General features: G+C 47.1%; 1 protein-coding gene across 1 annotated transcript in view; it reads left to right on the top strand.

Moving 5' to 3' along the window:
- The window catches only part of nfam1 (NFAT activating protein with ITAM motif 1), a 63859-nt gene extending 47543 nt beyond the window's left edge, over positions 1–16316 (top strand). The window contains exons 4-7 of the mRNA XM_070862304.1: positions 4004–4078; positions 5689–5769; positions 14691–14780; positions 15370–16316. Coding sequence (XP_070718405.1) covers positions 4004–4078; positions 5689–5769; positions 14691–14780; positions 15370–15426 — 303 coding nt within the window. The 3' untranslated portion in view covers positions 15427–16316. The remainder of the gene's footprint in view (positions 1–4003; positions 4079–5688; positions 5770–14690; positions 14781–15369) is intronic.
- Positions 16317–17679: the final 1363 nt, after the last annotated feature.

The following is a 17679-nucleotide window of genomic DNA, read 5'->3' on the forward strand; positions in this document are numbered from 1 at the left end:
GATTATCCCAGTGTTAGAGGGATTTTGAGACAGGGATTATCCCAGCGTTAGAAGGATTGGGAGACAGGGTTTATTCCAGTGTTAGAGGGATTGGGAGACAGGATTATCCCAGTGTTAGAGGGATTGGGAGACAGGGATTATCCCAGTGTTAGAGGAATTGGGAGACAGGGATTATTCCAGTGTTAGAGGGATTGGGAGACAGGGATTATTCCAGTGTTAGAGGGATTGGGAGACAGGATTATCCCAGTGTTAGAGTGATTGGGAGACAGGGATTATCCCAGCGTTAGAGGGATTGGGAGACAGGGATTATCCCAGCGTTAGAGGGATTGGGAGACAGGGATTATTCCAGTGTTAGAGGGATTGGGAGACATGATTATCCCAGTTTTAGAGGGATTGGGAGTCAGGGTTTATCCCAGTGTTATAGGGATTGAGAGACAGGGAATACCCCAGTGTTGGAGGTACTGGGAGACAGGATTATCCCAGTGTTAGAGGAATTGGGAGACAGAATTATTCCAGTGTTAGAGGGATTGGGAGAGATGATTATCCCACTATTAGAGAGATTGGAAGAGCGGATTATCCCAGTGTTAGAGTGATTGGGCGACAGGGATTATCCCCTTGTTAGCAGGATTGGGAGACAGGATTATCCCAGTGTTAGAGGGATTGGGAGACAGGATTATCCCAGTGTTAGAGGAATTGGGAGACAGGGATTATTCCAGTGTTAGAGGGATTGGGAGACAGGGATTATTCCAGTGTTAGAGGGATTGGGAGACAGGATTATCCCAGTGTTAGAGGGATTGGGAGACAGGGATTATTCCAGTGTTAGAGGAATTGGGAGACATGATTATCCCAGTTTTAGAGGGATTGGGAGTCAGGGTTTATCCCAGTGTTATAGAGATTGAGAGACAGGGAATACCCCAGTGTTGGAGGTACTGGGAGACAGGATTATCCCAGTGTTAGAGGGATTGGGAGACAGGGAATACCCCAGTGTTGGAGGTACTGGGAGACAGGATTATCCCAGTGTTAGAGGAATTGGGAGAAAGGATTATCCCAGTGTTAGAGGGATTGGGAGACAGGGGTTTTCCCAGTGTTAGAGGAATATGGAGACAGGGATTATCCCGGTGTTAGAGTGATTGGGAGAGAGGATTATCCCAGTGTTAGAGGGATTGGGAGAGAGGATTATCCCACTATTAGAGAGATTGGAAGAGCGGATTATCCCAGTGTTAGAGAGATTGGAAGAGCGGATTATCCCAGTGTTAGAGAGATTGGGAGGGAGGATCATCCCAGCGTTAGAGGGATTTGGACTCAGGACTATCCCAGTGTTGGAGGTACTGGGAGACAGGGATTATCCCAGTGTTAGAGGGATTGGGATACAAAGAATATCCCAGTGTTAGAGGGATTGGGAGACAGGATTATCCCAGTGTTAGAGGGATTGGGAGACAGAGATTATCCCAGCGTTAGAGGGATTGGGAGACAGGGATTATTCCAGTGTTAGAGGATTTGGGAGACATGATTATCCCAGTTTTAGAGGGATTGGGAGTCAGGGTTTATCCCAGTGTTATAGGGATTGAGAGACATGGAATACCCCAGTGTTGGAGGTACTGGGAGACAGGATTATCCCAGTGTTAGAGGAATTGGGAGAGAGGATTATCCCAGTGTTAGAGGGATTGGGAGAGAGGATTATCCCACTATTGGAGAGATTGGAAGAGCGGATTATCCCAGTGTTAGAGTGATTGGGAGACACGGATTATCCCCGTGTTAGCAGGATTGCGGGACAGGATTATCCCAGTGTTAGAGGGATTGGGAGACAGGATTATCCCAGTGTTAGAGGAATTTGGAGACAGGATTATCCCAGTGTTAGAAGGATTGGGAGACAGGGATTATTCCAGTGTTAGAGGGATTGGGAGACAGGGATTATCCCAGTGTTCGGGGGATTGGGAGACAGGATTATCCCAGTGTTAGAGGGATTTGGAAACAGGATTATCCCAGTGTTAGAAGGATTGTGAGACAGGGATTATTCCAGTGTTAGAGGGATTGGGAGACAGGGATTATCCCAGTGTTCGGGGGATTGGGAGACAGGATTATCCCAGTGTTAGAGGGATTTTGAGACAGGGATTATCCCAGCGTTAGAAGGATTGGGAGACAGGGATTATTCCAGTGTTAGAGGGATTGGGAGACAGGATTATCCCAGTGTTAGAGGGATTGGGCGACAGGGATTATCCCAGTGTTAGAGGAATTGGGATTCAGGGATTATTCCAGTGTTAGAGGGATTGGGAGACAGGGATTATTCCAGTGTTAGAGGGATTGGGAGACAGGATTATCCCAGTGTTAGAGGGATTGGGAGACAGGGATTATCCCAGCGTTAGAGGGATTGGGAGACAGGGATTATCCCAGCGTTAGAGGGATTGGGAGACAGGGATCATTCCAGTGTTAGAGGGATTGGGAGACAGGATTATCCCAGTGTTAGAGGGATTGGGAGACAGGGATTATCCCAGTGTTAGAGGAATTGGGAGACATGATTATCCCTGTTTTAGAGGGATTGGGAGTCAGGGTTTATCCCAGTGTTATAGGGATTGAGAGACAGGGAATACTCCAGTGTTGGAGGTACTGGGAGACAGGATTATCCCAGTGTTAGAGGGATTGGGAGACAGGGAATACCCCAGTGTTGGAGGTACTGGGAGACAGGATTATCCCAGTGTTAGAGGAATTGGGAGACAGGATTATCCCAGTGTTAGAGGGATTGGGAGACAGGTGTTTTCCCAGTGTTAGAGGAATATGGAGACAGGGATTATCCCGGTGTTAGAGTGATTGGGAGAGAGGATTATCCCAGTGTTAGAGGGATTGGGAGAGAGGATTATCCCACCATTAGAGAGATTGGAAGAGCGGATTATCCCAGTGTTAGAGAGATTCGAAGAGCGGATTATCCCAGTGTTAGAGAGATTGGGTGGGAGGATCATCCCAGCGTTAGAGGGATTTGGACTCAGGACTATCCCAGTGTTGGAGGTACTGGGAGACAGGGATTATCCCAGTGTTAGAGGGATTGGGATACAAAGAATATCCCAGTGTTAGAGGGATTGGGAGACAGGGATTATCCCAGTGTTAGAGGGATTGGGATACAAGGAATGTCCCAGTGTTAGAGGGATTGGGAGACAGGGATTATCCCAATGTTAGAGGGATTGGGATACGAGAAATATCCCTGTGTTAGAGGGATTGGGAGACAGGGATTATCCCAGTGTTAGAGGGATTGGGATACAAGGAATATCCCAGTGTTAGAGGGATTGGGAGACAGGGATTATCCCAGTTTTAGAGGGATTGCGAGAGAGGATTATCCCCGTGTTAGAGGGATTGGGAGTCAAGGATTATCCCACTGTTAGGGATTGCGATACAAGGAATATCCCAGTGTTAGAGGGATTGGGAGACAGGATTACCCCAGTGTTAGAGGGATTGGGAAATAGGGATTAACCCAGTGTTAGAGAGATTGTGAGACAGGATTCTCCCAGTGTTAAAGGGACTGGGAGACAGAATTATCCCAGTGTCGGAGAGACTGGTAGACAGAATTATCCAAGTGTTTGAGGGATTGGGAGACAGGGATTATCCCAGTGTTAGCGGGATTGGGCAATAGGAATTGTCGTTGTGTTAGAGGAGCAGAGGGTCGATTTGAGGTGTACGGCTCGAAGAAATTCTCAAGGTAGGGGCGGGTGAGTTGATGGAGGGGTTTGGAAGAAGGATGAGAATGTTGATTTTGCTGAGGCACAGGGAGGCCCCAGGGGTCTGACAATGCTCCAGTACATCATAGTTTCAGGATCTATTGAGGTTTGAAAAGAACGAATGTTAGTGAGGGATGTGGAGGGATGGTGGGACTTTGCGATTAACAAGATAAAGTGCCGTAACTACCAAACTGCACACAGGGCGGGCCGTGTGGCCAACCTGGTGGTCCTTTTTGCTTTTCCTGGGTATTTAGGGCACAGACCCAATCACAAATCTCATCACATTCTTTCTATTTCAGATCTGTAACCGGTGTAAATCTCATCTGATGAAAACTGCCCATCCAGACTCTCGGCAGCTGTCTGCCTCTGACCAGGTAAGTACAAGGCTCGATACCAGAGTACCGCTTATACCAGAGGTCCCCATCATCACAGGTCTGGAGTCTAGAATACCACTGACACGCCAACATGTGGACAGTGCAGTGAATATACACACAATAGACCATATAGACCCAAGCATTTACATTTATATAGCGCTGGACCACCGGACACCCCTAATCACTTCACAGCCAATGACGTTATTTTTTCAAGTGCAGCCACTGTTGTAATGTAAGAAATATGGCAGCCAATTTGTGCACAGCAAGCTCCCGCAAACTGCAGATAATCTGTTTTTAGTGATGTTGGTTGAGGAATACATATTGGCCAGGACACTGGGGATAACTCATCCCTGCGGCAACGTCAGGGCGACGGAGCGGCGAGAGATTGTAGTGCCCTGGGATCTTTTACATCCACCTCAGGGGCACCTGGTTTCACATCTGAGCCGAAAGACGGCACCTCCGACAGTGCCTGCAATGGGAGTGCCAGGCTGGATTCTGTGCTCAATGCTGCCCAGGGCCGCCGCTTGTGGCGAGGTACAGCGCGAGCTGGTGCAGGAGGGCAACGGCAGCGAAAGAGAGATGTCATCAAGGTCCAGGTCGGTGATTGGAGCGCAGGCAGGTACAGCAGGAGCGGCGAGGTCGGGGCGAAGGAGCAGCGAGAGTATGTAGAGGGACATGATCGGGGCCCAGGAGAGGCGAGAGTTCGGGGCCCACTAGAGGCGAGGGCCCAGGGGCAGCACGGGCCCAGCCCACACTGTGATATGTGTGCGCACTAGGTCCGTGCAGCAGAGCTGGTCTCCAGTCGTCTTGGTTAATCCTTGCCACTGGACCAAGACCTAGCTCTGTCAAGCCCATGTGGTGGCTGGTGTGCAACGGCCATCCCACGTTGAAAAAATCCACGCACAGTCATCTTCCACCCTTCAGGATGTAGTTCGGGATCCGGAATATTAGGTCCTTCATTGAAACACCTGTGAACTCATCCCTTTTTGGCGTGGAAACAAGTCATCCTCGCTTCGAGGGACTGCCTATGAGGATATGCTCAAGTGGATGTACCCGCAACTGGCCAAGTATAGGTTGTCTGGGCACTCAGCAGGACGTGTCCACAGAGAAGGTCGAAGGGTGAATTCTCCAATTGGTTTCTATAATGAACGGAAACAATGAACAAAATCAGTCCTGTTCGATCCCTGTTTAATATTTCTCACGATCTGAATTTATGCTCAATCAGAATTAAGTGAGAGCAACGATAGCAAAACATTTTCCCCGCATCTGAATCCAGCACGAAATGGAAGAGACCTCCTCAATATGTGTGCGGTCAGCTCTGGGCTTGCTGCATACCTGTTAATAAACACACCAAGGGATGGGTTGCATGTTGTGATCAACATGTTCAAGGAGAGGTGTTAGAGACTGTGAGGGGAGTCTAGCCACTCACCACTTGCAGCCTCGAGACAGTGGGTCAGTTGCTAAAATGAATGACTGATGCTGACTTTCTCCATATTCATTATGGGTTATTTGTTCTATTCAGCCACAAACGTGGAGCTCTGTTAAAAGGGTCAGCACACAAATGCGTCAGTCTGAAATGACCTTTTACATCAGGGCTCCTTGTTTTCCAGGTGCAGACGGCCTCTGAATCGCAGCAAGCTTCCGCAGCAGGGCAGGCTGCAGAGCCAGCAGACAGTGACAATGCATACATGGTGAGTGTAACCTTCAACAGTGGCACAGACTCCACACGGTCAGTCCCTGTGTCAGTACGGACATCAGTGCTGTGTATAGAGGGTGAGAGTGTGTTATATAGAGAGTTGCTGGGGCTGAGAGTGTGTTATATAGAGAGTAACAGAGATTGTGAGTGTGTTACATAGAGAGTAAAGGGGACTGAGAGTGTGTTATATAGAGAGTAACAGAGATTGAGAGTGTGTTATATAGAGAGTAAAGGGGACTGAGAGTGTTATATAGAGAGTAACAGAGATTGAGAGTGTGTTATATAGAGAGTAAAGGGGACTGAGAGTGTGTTACATAGAGAGTAACAGGGACTGAGAGTGTGTTACATAGAGAGTAAAGGGGACTGAGAGTGTGTTACATAGAGAGTAACAGGGACTGAGTGTGTTATATAGAGAGTAACAGAGATTGAGAGTGTATTATATAGAGAGTAACAGATTGAGAGTGTTATATAGAGAGTAACAGAGATTGAGAGTGTGTTATATAGAGAGTAAAGGGGACTGAGAGTGTTATACAGAGAGTAACAGAGATTGAGAGTGTGTTACATAGAGAGTAAAGGGGACTGAGAGTGTGTTACATAGAGAGTAACAGGGACTGAGTGTGTTATATAGGGAGTAACAGAGATTGAGAGTGTGTTATATAGAGAGTAACAGCGATTGAGAGTGTGTTATATAGAGAGTAACAGAGATTGAGAGTGTGTTATATAGAGAGTAACAGCGATTGAGAGTGTGTTATATAGAGAGTAACAGAGATTGAGAGTGTGTTATATAGAGAGTAAAGGGGACTGAGAGTGTTATATAGAGAGTAACAGAGATTGAGAGTGTGTTATATAGAGAGTAACAGAGATTGAGAGTGTGTTATATGGAGAGTAACAGAGATTGAGAGTGTTATATAGAGAGTAAAGGGACTGAGAGTGTTATATAGAGAGTAACAGAGATTGAGAGTGTGTTATATAGAGAGTAAAGGGGACTGAGAGTGTGTTATATAGAGAGTAACAGAGATTGAGAGTGTGTTATATAGAGAGTAAAGGGGACTGAGAGTGTTATATAGAGAGTAACAGAGATTGAGAGTGTGTTATATAGAGAGTAAAGGGGACTGAGTGTTATATAGAGAGTAACAGAGATTGAGAGTGTGTTATATAGAGAGTAAAGGGGACTGAGAGTGTTATATAGAGAGTAACAGAGATTGAGAGTGTGTTATATAGAGAGTAAAGGGGACTGAGTGTTATATAGAGAGTAACAGAGATTGAGAGTGTGTTATATAGAGAGTAACAGAGATTGAGAGTGTGTTATATAGAGAGTAACAGAGATTGAGAGTGTGTTATATAGAGAGTAAAGGGGACTGAGAGTGTTATATAGAGAGTAACAGAGATTGAGAGTGTGTTATATAGAGAGTAAAGGGGACTGAGAGTGTTATATAGAGAGTAACAGAGATTGAGAGTGTGTTATATAGAGAGTAAAGGGGACTGAGAGTGTTATATAGAGAGTAACAGAGATTGAGAGTGTGTTATATAGAGAGTAACAGAGATTGAGAGTGTGTTATATAGAGAGTAAAGGGGACTGAGTGTTATATAGAGAGTAACAGAGATTGAGAGTGTGTTATATAGAGAGTAAAGGGGACTGAGTGTTATATAGAGAGTAACAGAGATTGAGAGTGTGTTATATAGAGAGTAAAGGGGACTGAGAGTGTTATATAGAGAGTAACAGAGATTGAGAGTGTGTTATATAGAGAGTAAGGAGGACTGAGTGTTATATAGAGAGTAACAGAGATTGAGAGTGTGTTATATAGAGAGTAACAGAGATTGAGAGTATGTTATATAGAGAGTAACAGAGATTGAGAGTGTGTTATATAGAGAGTAAACGGGACTGCGAGTGTTATATAGAGAGTAAAGGGGACTGAGAGTGTTATTTAGAGAGTAACAGAGATTGAGAGTGTGTTATATAGAGAGTAAAGGGGACTGAGAGTGTTATATAGAGAGTAACAGAGATTGAGAGTGTGTTATATAGAGAGTAAAGGGGACTGAGTGTTATATAGAGAGTAACAGAGATTGAGAGTGTGTTATATAGAGAGTAACAGAGATTGAGAGTGTGTTATATAGAGAGTAACAGAGATTGAGAGTGTGTTATATAGAGAGTAAAAGGGACTGAGAGTGTTATATAGAGAGTAACAGAGATTGAGAGTGTGTTATATAGAGAGTAAAGGGGACTGAGTGTTATATAGAGAGTAACAGAGATTGAGAGTGTGTTATATAGAGAGTAAAGGGGACTGAGTGTTATATAGAGAGTAACAGAGATTGAGAGTGTGTTATATAGAGAGTAAAGGGGACTGAGAGTGTTATATAGAGAGTAACAGAGATTGAGAGTGTGTTATATAGAGAGTAAAGGGGACTGAGTGCTATATAGAGAGTAACAGAGATTGAGAGTGTGTTATATAGAGAGTAAAGGGGACTGAGTGTTATATAGAGAGTAACAGAGATTGAGAGTGTGTTATATAGAGAGCAACAGAGATTGAGAGTGTGTTATATAGAGAGTAACAGAGATTGAGAGTGTGTTATATAGAGAGTAAAGGGGACTGAGTGTTATATAGAGAGTAACAGAGATTGAGAGTGTGTTATATAGAGAGTAAAGGGGACTGAGTGTTATATAGAGAGTAACAGAGATTGAGAGTGTGTTATATAGAGAGTAAAGTGGACTGAGTGTTATATAGAGAGTAACAGAGATTGAGAGTGTGTTATATAGAGAGTAAAGGGGACTGAGTGTTATATAGAGAGTAACAGAGATTGAGAGTGTGTTATATAGAGAGTAAAGGGGACTGAGAGTGTTATATAGAGAGTAACAGAGATTGAGAGTGTGTTATATAGAGAGTAAAGGGGACTGAGTGCTATATAGAGAGTAACAGAGATTGAGAGTGTGTTATATAGAGAGTAAAGAGGACTGAGTGTTATATAGAGAGTAACAGAGATTGAGAGTGTGTTATATAGAGAGTAACAGAGATTGAGAGTGTGTTATATAGAGAGTAACAGAGATTGAGAGTGTGTTATATAGAGAGTAAAGGGGACTGAGTGTTATATAGAGAGTAACAGAGATTGAGAGTGTGTTATATAGAGAGTAAAGGGGACTGAGTGTTATATAGAGAGTAACAGAGATTGAGGGTGTGTTATATAGAGAGTAAAGGGGACTGAGTGTTATATAGAGAGTAACAGAGATTGAGAGTGTGTTATATAGAGAGTAACAGAGATTGAGAGTGTGTTATATAGAGAGTAACAGAGATTGAGAGTGTGTTACATAGAGAGTAAAGGGGACTGAGAGTGTTATATAGAGAGTAACAGAGATTGAGAGTGTGTTATATAGAGAGTAAAGGGGACTGAGAGTGTTATATAGAGAGTAACAGAGATTGAGAGTGTGTTATATAGATAGTAAAGGGGACTGAGAGTGTTATATAGGGAGTAACAGAGATTGAGAGTGTGTTATATAGAGAGTAACAGAGATTGAGAGTGTGTTATATAGAGAGTAAAGGGGACTGAGTGCGAGATAGAGAGTAACAGAGATTGAGAGTGTGTTATATAGAGAGTAACAGAGATTGAGAGTGTGTTATATAGAGAGTAACAGAGATTGAGAGTGTGTTATATAGAGAGTAACAGAGATTGAGAGTGTTATATAGAGAGTAACAGAGATTGAGAGTGTGTTATATAGAGAGTAAAGGGGACTGAGAGTGTTATATAGAGAGTAACAGAGATTGAGAGTGTGTTACATAGAGGGTAAAGGGGACTGAGTGTTATATAGAGAGTAACAGAGATTGAGAGTGTGTTATATAGAGAGTAACAGAGATTGAGAGTGTGTTATATGGAGAGTAACAGAGATTGAGAGTGTGTTATACAGAGAGTAAAGGGGACTGAGAGTGTTATATAGAGAGTAACATAGATTGAGAGTGTGTTATATAGAGAGTAAAGGGGACTGAGAGTGTTATATAGAGAGTAACAGAGATTGAGAGTGTGTTATATAGAGAGCAACAGAGATTGAGAGTGTGTTATATAGAGAGTAACAGAGATTGAGAGTGTTATATAGAGAGTAAAGGGGACTGAGAGTGTTATATAGAGAGTAACAGAGATTGAGAGTGTGTTATATAGAGAGTAATGGGGACTGAGAGAGTTATATAGAGAGTAACAGAGGTTGAGAGTGTTATATAGAGAGTAAAGGGGACTGAGAGAGTGTTATATAGAGAGTAACAGAGATTGAGAGTGTGTTATATAGAGAGTAACAGAGATTGAGAGTGTGTTATATAGAGAGTAACATAGATTGAGAGTGTGTTATATAGAGAGTATAGAGCCAGGTCGCTAGCTGCTCTTTCCACTCCCCGGCCTGATCCGATGCTGCCAACAGCCCCAGACACACACAGCCCCAGACACACACAGCCCCACACATACACACACAGCCCCTCACACACACAGCCCCAGACACACACAGCCCCACACATACACACACAGCCCCTCACACACACAGCCCCAGACACACACAGCCCCACACATACACACACAGCCCCTCACACACACAGCCCCAGACACACACAGCCCCAGACACACACAGCCCCTCACACACACAGCCCCACACATACACACACAGCCCCAGACACACACAGCCCCTCACACACACAGCCCCACACATACACACACAGCCCCTCACACACACAGCCCCAGACACACACAGCCCCACACACACACACAGCCACGCATACACACACATAGCCCCACACACACAGCCCCCCCCCACACACACACACAAACACACACAGCCCCACACACACAGCCCCAGACACACACACACACAGCCCCACACACACAGCCCCAGACACACACACACACACACACACACCCACACACACACACACACACACACAGCCCCACTCACACAGCCCCACACACACAGAACCACACACAGCCCCCCCCACACACACACAGCCCCACACACACAGCCCCATACATACACACACACAGCCCCACACACACATACAGCCCCACACACACGGCCCCACACACACAGACCTACACACACACAGCTCCACACGCACAGACCCACACACACACAGCCCCACACACACACAGCCCCACACACAGCCCCCCACACACACACAGCCCCTCATACACACTCAGCCCCTCACACACACACAGCCCCTCACACACAGACCCACACAAACACAGCCCCACACACACAGCCCCACACACACACAGCCCCACACACAGCCCCACACACACACACAGCCACGCATACACACACACAGCCCCACACACACAGTCCCACACACACAGACCCACACACATACAGCTCCACACACACACAGCCACACACACAGACCCACACACACAGACCCACACACACACAGCCCCACACACACACACACAGCCCCACACACACAGACCCACACACACACAGCCCCACACACAGCCCCCCACACACACACAGCCACGCATACATACACACAGCCCCACACATACATTGGCACACACACACAGACCCACACACACACACACACACAAACACACACACACACACACACACACACACTGGCACACAAACAGCCCCCCCCACACACACACACACACACACTGGCACACACACAGCCCCACACACACACTGGAACAGACACAGCCCCACAAACACACTGGCACACACACACACAGCCCCAAACACACATACACACAGCCCCACACACACACACACACACACACACACACACACTGGAACACACACAGCCCCACACACAGCCCCACAAACACACTGGCACACACACACACAGCCCCACACACACACACACACACACACACACACACACACACATACACTGGCACACACACAGCCCCAAACACACATACACACAGCTCCACACACACACCCACACACACAGCCCCACACACGAGAGATGGGCACTTGGCAGGAGGTGGAGAGAGGCCGTGGTGCCCATGTAGCCATGCCCAGGGCATTGACCAGCTCCTGCAGCGGGGTGAAGTGGAGGGGGGCGGAGGAGGGAGGCGAGCAATAAATGGGCTCACAGCCCGTGTCGAGGCGCTCTGACAGGAGGTAAGTGGCACGTTGCCCATAGCTCTGCTTACCCGGTGTGGATGCCTGCACAGCCCCGGCACTCCCACACACCCTGTCCGGAGTGATGCTCGGTGATGAGCTGATTGCACCCAGCCCGGAATCGAACCTACCATTGTCGGAGCTGTTCGACCGTGAGACGCTGCACAGCGCAGTTACCTATTGATAGAAATTCATTTCAAGTCCTTGTGCAACTTTGCCCTGGGCCCTGGGTCCTGCCTATTTTAAAACTGCGCCCGTCTGCTGAGTACATGCATGTTCGGCTGATCCGTTTTGTGATTTAATGCTGCCTTTCATTCCTAATTTGAGCCCCCCCCCCGCCCCCCCAACTCCCTGGCCCCGTTTCCTGTGGCACTGGCGAGGGCAGCGTGCTCCAGTCGGGCTGCAAGCTGGCTCCAGCAAGTGCTGCTGCAGGAGGTGCTCACTCACTCCATTCCCTCCCTCCCTCCCACCAGCGTCAGCCAGAGGTGCTGGACGTTCCCGAGGTCCCAGCAAACCCCCAGAGTGTCAGCATTGAGCAGGGTGGTATGGCTGCTTAATGTCATCCAACCCACCGCACAAAGGAAACTACGAAGGTATGAGGAATGAATTGTCTGTGATAGATTGGGAAGAATCATTAAAAGGCATGACAGTGGATAGGCAATGGCTAACATTTAAGGAACGAATGCATGAATTGCAACAGTTATACATTCCTTTCTGGCGTAAAAACACAAAAAGAAAAGTGGCCCAACCATGGCTAACAAAAGAAATTAGGATAGCTTTAGGTTCAAAGAGTTATACAAAGTTGCCAGAAAAAGTACCAAGCCTGAGGATTGGGAGCAGTTTAGAATTCAGCAAAAAAGTACCAAGAGATTGATTAAGAGGGGAAAAATAGAGTACGAGAGTAAACTTGCAAGGAACATAAAAACCGACGGCAAAAGTTTCTGCAAGTACGTAAAAAAAGATTAGTGAAGACAAATGTAGGGCCTTTACAGACAGAAACAGGAGAATTTATAATGGGGAACAAGGAAATGGCAGAACAATTAAATAAATACTTCAGTTCTGTCTTCACAGAAGAAGACACAAATAATATCCCAGAAACACTCGGGAACCAAGGGTCTAGTGAGCAAGAGGAATTAAAGGAAATGATAATTAGTAAGAAAATAGTGCTAGAGAAACTAATGGGACGGAAGGCCGATAAATCCCCAGGGCCTGATGATTTGCATCCCAGAGTACTAAAAGAGGTAGCCATGGAAATAGTAGATGCATTTGTTGTCATCTTCCAAAATTCTATAGATTATGGAACAGTTCCTGGAGATTGGAGGGTGGCAAATGTAACCCCACTATTTAAAAAAGGAGGGAGAGAGAAAACGGGGAACTACAGACCAGTTAGCCTGGCATCAGTCGTCGGGAAAATGCTGGAGTCTATTATAAAGGATGTGATAACGGCACACTTAGATAATATCAACGGGTTTAGACAAAGTGAACATGGATTTATGAAAGGAAAATCATGCTTGACAAACCTACTGGAGTTTTTTGAGGATGTAACTAATAGAATAGATAAGGGAGAACCAGTGGATGTAGTGTATTTGGATTTTCAGAAGGCCTTTGATAAAGTCCCACATAAGAGGTTAGTGTGCAAAATTAAAGCACATAAGATTGGGGTAATGTATTGGTATGGACTGAAAATTGGTTAACTGACAGAAACAGAAAGTAGGAATAAACAGGTCTTTTTCGGGGTGGCGGGCAGTGACTAATGGGGTACCACAGGGATCAGTGCTTGAGCCCCAGCTATTCACAATATATATATAAATGATTTGGATGAGGGAACCAAATGTAATATTTCCAAGTTTGCTGACGACACAAAACTAGGTGGGATTGTGAGTTGTGAGGAGGATGCAAAGACGCTGCAAGGCGACTTAGATAGGTTGAGTGAGTGGGTAAACACATGGCAGATGCAGTATAACGTGGATAAATGTGAAGTTATCCACTTTGGTAGGAAAAACATAAGGACAAAGTATTATTTAAATGGTGATGGCTTGGGAAGTGTCGATGTACAGAGGGACCTGGGTGTCCTTGTACACCAGTCATTGAAAGCAAACATGCAGGTGCAGCAAGCAGTTAGGAAGGCAAATGGTATGTTGGCCTTCATTGCAAGAGGATTTGCGTACAGGAGCAAGGATGTCTTACTACAGTTATACAGGGCCTTGGTGAGACCGCACCTGGAATATTGTGTGCAGTTTTTGGTCTCCTTACCTAAGAAAGGATATAATTGCCATAGAGGGAGTGCAGCGAAGGTTCACCAGACTGATTCCTGGGATGGCAGAACTGTTATATGCGGAGAGATTGGGTCGACTAGGCCTGTATTCACTAGAGTTTAGAAGAATGAGAATGAAACGTATAAAATTCTGACTGGGTTGGACAGACTGGATGTGGGGAGGATGTTTCCCCGGGCTGGGAAGTCTAGAACAAGGAGTCACAGTCTCAGGATACGGGGTAGGAATTTCAGGACCGAGATGAGGAGAAATGTTTTCACTCAGAGAGTGGTGAACTTGTGGAATTCTCTACCACAGGAGGCTGTGGAGGCCAAGTCACTGAATATATTTAAGAGAGAGATAGATAGATTTCTAGAAACAAAAGACATCAAGGGGTATGGGGGAAAAGCGGGAATATGGTGTTGAGATAGAGGATCAGCCATGATCATACTGAATGGCGGTGCAGACTCGAAGGGCCGAACGGCCTACTACTGCTCCTATTTTCGATGTTTTTATGTTTCTATGCACTGTGCTTTGTGGCAATGTGAGCTCCCTGACTGTCCTCTCTCCCTGCAGGCTCTTCAAACACACCAGGAATATATCTACAGCACGCTTGACAGCGACACCACCGGCATCTGCAACTCTGCTGCAGCAAATGGACCCAAGGTGTGCGGAGAGGCGGGGCGCGAGTGGGAGCAGTAGCGGGGCGGGGGGCGGGGCGAGGGAGGGAGCGGGGGGAGGGAGCGGGGAGGGGGCATTCCGCAGCCGCGGAGGCGAGGCGCTTCCCTGAATTAAAGGGAAGGGGCCCCAGCTGAAAACTCTGCAGCAAAACATAGCGCTACCTGGACCAGCAGGGAGCGGGGTTGCCGTGCCAACAAGCAGAGTGCCGGGCCGACTGTACGCGTGCCCTGATCCTGCCGTTGGCATCGCCCCGGTGCAGCTTCAGGGGGTGATACCCAATTTAGGGTCCGGGGCGATAACGGGGAGCTGCGCGCGGTCATAATGTCAGCACCGCCGGCACAGCGGAGCGGGCACTGCAGGTTACCGCTGTCGCTAAAATCCCGCCGAATTTAGCAGGAGTCGTTAGCGGCCCCATTAGCGGCCCCTCGGGGGCAGTAACGGGAGGCACAAATGACCCGAATTTCTCCCCCTCCCCCCCAGGTGTTTCGGATAGGCGAAGCTCTGCTACACTGGGAACACTCCGGGTCGTGCGATCAAACACTAACGTTCACCCCTCTTCCCTCCTTATTTGCAGAGGCAGCATGCGCAGATCGTGGAGGCTGAGGCCGAGTGTGTCTATGAGAGTTTCTGAAGGCAGCTGCCGCGGGAAAACGGAAAGAAGCACACTGCCCCTTCCCCCTGCCCCCACACCCCCTCCTGCCGGCCGAGGTCCTCCAGTGTGCACCACACCCATCACACGGGCTGCACCTCCGACACACCCTACCATTCCCACATGGACACACAGGCCCCCTCCTCCGCCCCCGATTGTGACTGCCCCTCCCCTGTTAGGGATGGAAGGGGTTACCCAGGATACGGGGCACTGTGCAGTGTTGGCACTGGGGGAAGTGTTCCATTCACCATGGTAACCAATTCCGTTAATACACTTCATATTTTATTTTTATAAAATTAATTTCTCGAAAGATATGCCAACACACACATAGACACACACATGTACACACAGTGCGCGCACTTACTCACACACGAACCATTTGCTGCCATGCTTTCAGCTGACCTACATTGGCTCCCGGTTAAACAACGCCTCGATTTCAAAATTCTCATTCTTTTTTACAAATCCCTCCATGGCCTCACCCCTCCCTATCGCTGTAATCTCCTCCAACCCCACAACCCTCCGAGATGTCTGCGCTCCTCTAATTCTGCCCTCCTGAGCATGCCTGATTATAATCGCTCAACCATTGGTGGCCGTGCCTTCTGTTGCCTGGGCCCCAAGCTCTGGAACTCCCTCCCTAAACCTCTCCGCCTCTCGTTCCTCCTTCACAACTGTCATGTATCTTACATTATTATATATAACTGTATCCCAACATGCTATACATGACTGTAATAAGATATGACCTGTAACCACCAGCATACCTTACCACCAGGGGTGCACTTGCAAGAGATAGGTATATAAAGACAGGTCTCAGGCAAGTGCAGCATTCCAGAGCTGTGAAATAAAGGTGCAGGTCCAGAGTGACCTTGACTTCACTACATGCCTCTTGTGAATCTGTACTGAGGGGACAGGACTTTACAGTGGCGACGGGTTACGGGATTACAGAATCCACAGAATGGTGAACAACGGAACAGATGAAAAGTACAATGTGGGAGACAATTGGGAGGACTTTATAGAAAGGCTCCAGCAAAGCTTTGGAACCAAAGACTGGTTAGGCAACGATACGGCAGACAAGAGAAGAGCCCATCTCTTGACCAGCTGTGGCTCGAAAACATACGCTTTAATGAAGGATTTGTTGGCACCTGAGAAACCAGCAAGCAAGTCGTTTGAAGAATTGAGCACACTGGTAAGAGACCACCTGAAGCCAGCGAGCAGCCTACACATGGCCAGACACAGGTTCTACAACTACAGACGCTGTGTGGGCCAGAGCATACCCGACTTCGTGGCGGAACCTTGGAGGTTGGCTAGTTTATGTGAGTTCTCCGATGAACTGAGGAGAGAAATGCTGAGAGACTTTTTCATTGAAGGAATAGGCCACACAGGCATATTCCGAAAACTCATAGAGACCAAGAAGCTGACCTTAGAGGCAGCAGCATTGGTTGCACAGACATTCTTGATAGGGGAAGAAGAAACGAGGTTGATTTACAATGCAGATACGACAACTAACGAAATAATGGAACAAGGAGTTAACAGCATTAGAAAAGCTGCTACCCCCACACACAGACAAAACCGGCAGAACAGGCTTTCGACAGCAAGCAGTGGCAACAGAAGCCATCAAGGACCACAGGAACGTTCACACCTCATCAACCCACAATGCGAGCAATCAACTACAAACTGAGAGAAGCTCAAGAGAGATCAGCCAGACGCAGCTCATTCTTTGGGAACTCTTTGAACAATGGAACAGGTCTGTGCTGGAGGTGTGGGGATGGGCACTCGTCAAGGGAATGTCGATTTCAGCAGGCTGTTTGCAGGAACTGTGAATATACAGGGCATTTGGCCCGCATGTGCAAAAAAACGGTAGCTCGGCTGGTATACGAATCGGATGGGTCGGAAAGCGGACCAGAAGACGGTGGGAACAGTACCCGGGACACCGATGTACAGCGGGTCAACACGATCAATGGCCTACAACAGGACGCCTCCTATAATGATGAGGGTCCTACTCAACGGGATACCTGTCAATATGGAGCTGGATACAGGAGCGAGTCAATCTCTCATGGGCGCTCAACAATTTGAACAACTGTGGCCGCATAAAAGAGACAGACCAAAACTCACAAGGGTCGATACCAAACTAAGGACCTATACCAAAGAAATCGTACCAGTCCTCGGCAGCGCCATGCTCTCTGTCACACACAAAGGGACAGTGAACCGACTTCCCCTGTGGATTGTCCCGGAGACCCC

This window comes from Pristiophorus japonicus, chromosome 19 (assembly GCF_044704955.1).
Source record: "Pristiophorus japonicus isolate sPriJap1 chromosome 19, sPriJap1.hap1, whole genome shotgun sequence".
NCBI classification, from domain to species: Eukaryota; Metazoa; Chordata; class Chondrichthyes; family Pristiophoridae; genus Pristiophorus; species Pristiophorus japonicus.